The 4,044-nt window shown below is 53.1% G+C and overlaps 1 protein-coding gene across 2 annotated transcripts in view; it reads left to right on the top strand.

The window, feature by feature from the left end:
• Window positions 1–3,770, top strand: part of MLF2 (myeloid leukemia factor 2) — a 6,408-nt gene extending 2,638 nt beyond the window's left edge. The window contains exons 5-9 of one of the 2 annotated variants that reach the window (XM_023232439.3): window positions 704–757; window positions 1,164–1,292; window positions 1,462–1,621; window positions 2,792–3,004; window positions 3,223–3,770. In XM_023232439.3, coding sequence (XP_023088207.1) covers window positions 704–757; window positions 1,164–1,292; window positions 1,462–1,621; window positions 2,792–2,979 — 531 coding nt within the window. In that variant the 3' untranslated portion in view covers window positions 2,980–3,004; window positions 3,223–3,770. The remainder of the gene's footprint in view (window positions 1–703; window positions 758–1,163; window positions 1,293–1,461; window positions 1,622–2,791; window positions 3,005–3,222) is intronic. The other variant, XM_023232440.1, reaches the window with a different exon arrangement.
• The last annotated feature ends 274 nt before the right edge of the window (window positions 3,771–4,044 follow it).

Raw genomic sequence — 4,044 nt, 5'->3', positions numbered from 1 at the left:
AAGGTGTTAAACTCTCGTTGGGAGGCTGAGACGGGTCATCACTTGTGGTCAGGAGTTTTGAGACCAGACTGGCCAACGTGGTGAAACCCCGTCTCTACTAAAAATACCAAAAAAGCCAGGCATGGTGGCACACACCTGTAGTCCCAGCTACTCTTAAACCCAGGAAGCAGAGGGTGCAGTGAGCTGAGACTATGCCAGTGCACTCCAGCCTGGGCAACAGAGCCAGACTCCATCTCAAAAAAAGAAGAAAAGACATTATTAACTCTTGTACTCCTAGAAGTTCATACTCATTAGGAAGATGTAATTGTCTAGCAAAATTTGTTCTTTGGAGGAGGGAGGCGCAGTTAAAGGGCCAACTAGAGATGATTTTTTGGTAGGTTTTAACAATTTCATGCCTTATCTCTTTAGAGTTTAGAATCCATTAACTTTGGCTTGCTTCCTAAAGATGGGGGGAATATAGCAGGCAGGAGGAGAAGGAAAATTGGATCAGGGCAGTCATAGAGATTGAGGAAGGGGTCAGCAGTTTACAGGAAGAGAAACATGAGTATTCTGGTTACGTTAATAGAGAATGAGAAAGAGAACTTGCTAGATGTGAAGAAGAGAAAGGAAGTGTGCAGCCACGTGGGTTGTGGGTTCCTAAACAGGATCAACTCTGAACACTGACTTTGCTTTCCTGACTCTGTTTTCCATCTGTTTCCTCCAGTCGGGTGGTTTCATGGACATGTTTGGGATGATGAATGACATGATTGGAAACATGGTGAGACTTGCCCCATACCCTTCCCCGGCCTTGCTCTCAGTGATGGCTGACAACACCTTGAATCTTCTAAGGCAAGAGGGAGACAGTATGCTAGTGAAGGGTAAAGTACTGGATACAGTAATTGAACCAGAGAGCCTTGGGACCCTGTATCTGCTGTCATGCCTGCCTGAAGCAGCCAGCAGCAGCACTCTTATGTAGCATACAATTAAGGCTCTGTCTCTTCAGATCCTTCTTGCTCGTGGTTGGACTCAGAGGAATTTGGGAGGGTAATGATGAGGCCTGATGTTTTTTCAGTTCTTGGATTTTGTGAGACAGATACAGGCTAGGACAGGCAGCTGAAGGGTAAAATCTCTTCACTGGGGGGATGCCTCCCCATTCAGCCCTCCGCTACCTACCCTGTCCTCAGGAACACATGACAGCTGGAGGCAATTGCCAGACCTTCTCATCTTCCACTGTCATCTCCTACTCCAATACGGGTGATGGCGCCCCCAAGGTTTACCAAGAGACATCAGAGATGCGCTCAGCACCAGGCGGGGTGAGTGGGGGAGCCCTCCTGTCCCAGAGAAGGGGGGATTGAGCAGCACCCCCAGAAACCCTGGCTGCTTTTTTCCGGATTGGGTTGTGTGTGGTGTGTGTCTCCTGAGATGGTATAGCCATGGCTTTGGAAGGGGCGGCTGAGTGTGCCATGTTCTGCCTCATCCCAGATCCGGGAGACACGAAGGACTGTTCGGGATTCAGACAGTGGACTGGAGCAGATGTCCATCGGGCATCACATCCGGGACAGGGCCCACATCCTCCAGCGCTCCCGAAACCATCGCACGGGGGACCAGGAGGAGCGGCAGGACTATATCAACCTGGATGAGAGTGAGCCTTCCCTCCCACTTCCTGGCCGGCAGCCCCTGGCCCAGTTCCTGTGGGCTAGGAGACATCCCTAACTCATAGACACTTCTGGGCAAAGCTCTGGATCAGCCCCATATATTTTTTTTTTTCTTTTGAGATGGAGTCTCGCTCTTGTTGCCCAGGTGCCCAGGCTGGAGTGCAGTGCCGCGATCTCAGTTCACTGCAACCTCCGCCTCCCAGGTTTAAGCAATTCTGCCTCAGCCTCCCGAGTAGCTGGGACTATAGGTATGTACCACCACGCCCAGCTAATTTCTGTATTTTTAGTAGAGGCGGGGTTTCACCATGTTGCCCAGGCTGGTCTCAACCTCCTGACCTCAGGTGATCCACCCGCCTCGGCCTCCCAAAGTGCTGGGATTACAGGCGTGAGCCACCGTGCCCGGCTGTCAGCCCCATATTCTTACGGCACTCGGAGCCTCCTCCGCTCAGGGGCTGAGTCAGGTGCTGGCGGTGTCTTTGAGAGGGGCCTGCTTTGTCCCTGAAGTTCCGTGTTGATAGTGTTACACTCTTCTCCACCTGGATCCGTTTCTTTCTCCCCTCTTTATCTTTTTCTTTTTTTTTTTTTTTTTTTTGAGGCGGAGTCTCGCTCTGTCGCCCAGGCTGGAGTGCAGTGGCCGGATCTCGGCTCACTGCAAACTCTGCCTCCTGGGTTCACGCCATTCTCCTGCCTCAGCCTCCGGAGCAGCTGGGACTACAGGCGCCCGCCACCTCGCCCGGCTAGTTTTTTGTATTTTTTAGTAGAGACGGGGTTTCACTGTGTTAGCCAGGATGGTCTGGATCTCCTGACCTCGTGATCCGCCCGTCTCAGCCTCCCAAAGTGCTGGGATTACAGGCTTGAGCCACCGCGCCCGGCCTCTTTATCTTTTTCAAATCCGCAATTATTAAGTACCTAGTGTGCACACAGGACTATGAACCTGAACTGAAGAATAATCCCATTCTGGTTTCTTCCTCCAGTAGGCCACCTTAGGCCTACCGGTGGCTTCCCGGGATCGTGTAGAAACGAAAAGAGCTAAGGGAATTGCCGCCCCACCCACCCCTGCACACGCACTCAGCCTTCGCCGCTTTGGCCGGAGAAGCTGTGACTCGCTCCAGGAGCCAGGCCGCACGCAGGCCTCATGTGGGCTCCGTCCCCTCCAGGTGAGGCCGCAGCGTTTGATGACGAGTGGCGGCGGGAGACGTCCCGATTCCGGCAGCAGCGCCCCCTGGAGTTTCGGCGGCTTGAGTCCTCAGGGGCGGGGGGACGAAGGGCGGAGGGGCCTCCCCGCTTGGCCATCCAGGGACCTGAGGACTCCCCTTCCCGACAGTCCCGCCGCTATGACTGGTGAGGGCCCCGGGCCCTCAGCCTCTCTTGTAAGTATCAGGGGTAAGGAGGGCGGGGTGCACCTGCTGATGGTCCTCGGCCGCGAGGCAGGCGCAGTCCAGGCTCCCGCAGGAGCTGCCTTTGATAGTGCAAGTTGGTGTGGAAAGAACAATGTTCTCACTGACATAGGCGATTAAACCCCAGCTCTTGGCTCTTAAGGTAAGTTTTTTCTTCCTTCTGATTTGTGCTCCTCTCTTTTCCCCTCCAGGTACAGGCTGAGAGGCTGAGAAATCATCCCCCGAATAACTTTCTCCTCTCTGATTCCCATCCCCAATTTAATATTAAATTAACAGGCAAGCCGGCCCCCACCTCTCCCTGGGGGTCTCAGGGAGAACCTTTCACGGCACCCTTTCCCTACTTTTTCCTTCTTTAATCCCATTACCATGATGACTTCGCCTCTGCATCTCCTAACTTGATTTTTCATTCTGCTGCTCCATCTTCAAACCCCCTCACCTTTCCCATTCTACTCCTGCCATGCATTGAAGGGTCTTTTGGGGTGAGCTCTGGGTTTAGGGGCCTCCTCCATCCCTCAGCTACCCTGGATCTTTGCCCATCTCTTCCTCAGAGCCCCCACTGAGGGGCCGTAGCCCTGTCTAGGGCTGTGGAAGGAGCAGACTGGTTCCCAACTCTTTCTCCCTACTCCTGCCCACACACATCACGAGAATCTTCCCTAAACCCTTCTCTGCCTTTATTTTTTGATTTGTGCAACTTGTAACTAGGTGTTTATGGAATAAAGGAGAATGGAAAAAAGACCAAGTGGGATTCTGGCTGTACTTTTGATCTTTTCCTGTTCAATTCAACCCTCCTATCTCCTCTGAAGTTACCTTCTCACTTTTCCTCATCTCCACGTGTAGCTTTCATACCTCAGAGTTCAAGCCCACATGTCCTTGGTGCGGAGAGACCATCAGCACTGGCAGCTGCAGGCCATCAGCCCTCGGCTGGGCTAGGCTGGGGCGTGAGAGCATGAGCACGTGCCTCGCTGGCTCTCCCCTCACATTCTGCTGTAACTTTGCTCTTCGGGGATGCGTTG

Source organism: Piliocolobus tephrosceles, chromosome 10 (genome assembly GCF_002776525.5).
Source record: "Piliocolobus tephrosceles isolate RC106 chromosome 10, ASM277652v3, whole genome shotgun sequence".
In the NCBI taxonomy this organism is placed as follows: Eukaryota; Metazoa; Chordata; class Mammalia; order Primates; family Cercopithecidae; genus Piliocolobus; species Piliocolobus tephrosceles.
Note: the sequence above shows the minus strand (reverse complement) of the source record. Positions and strands in the feature narration are given on the sequence as shown.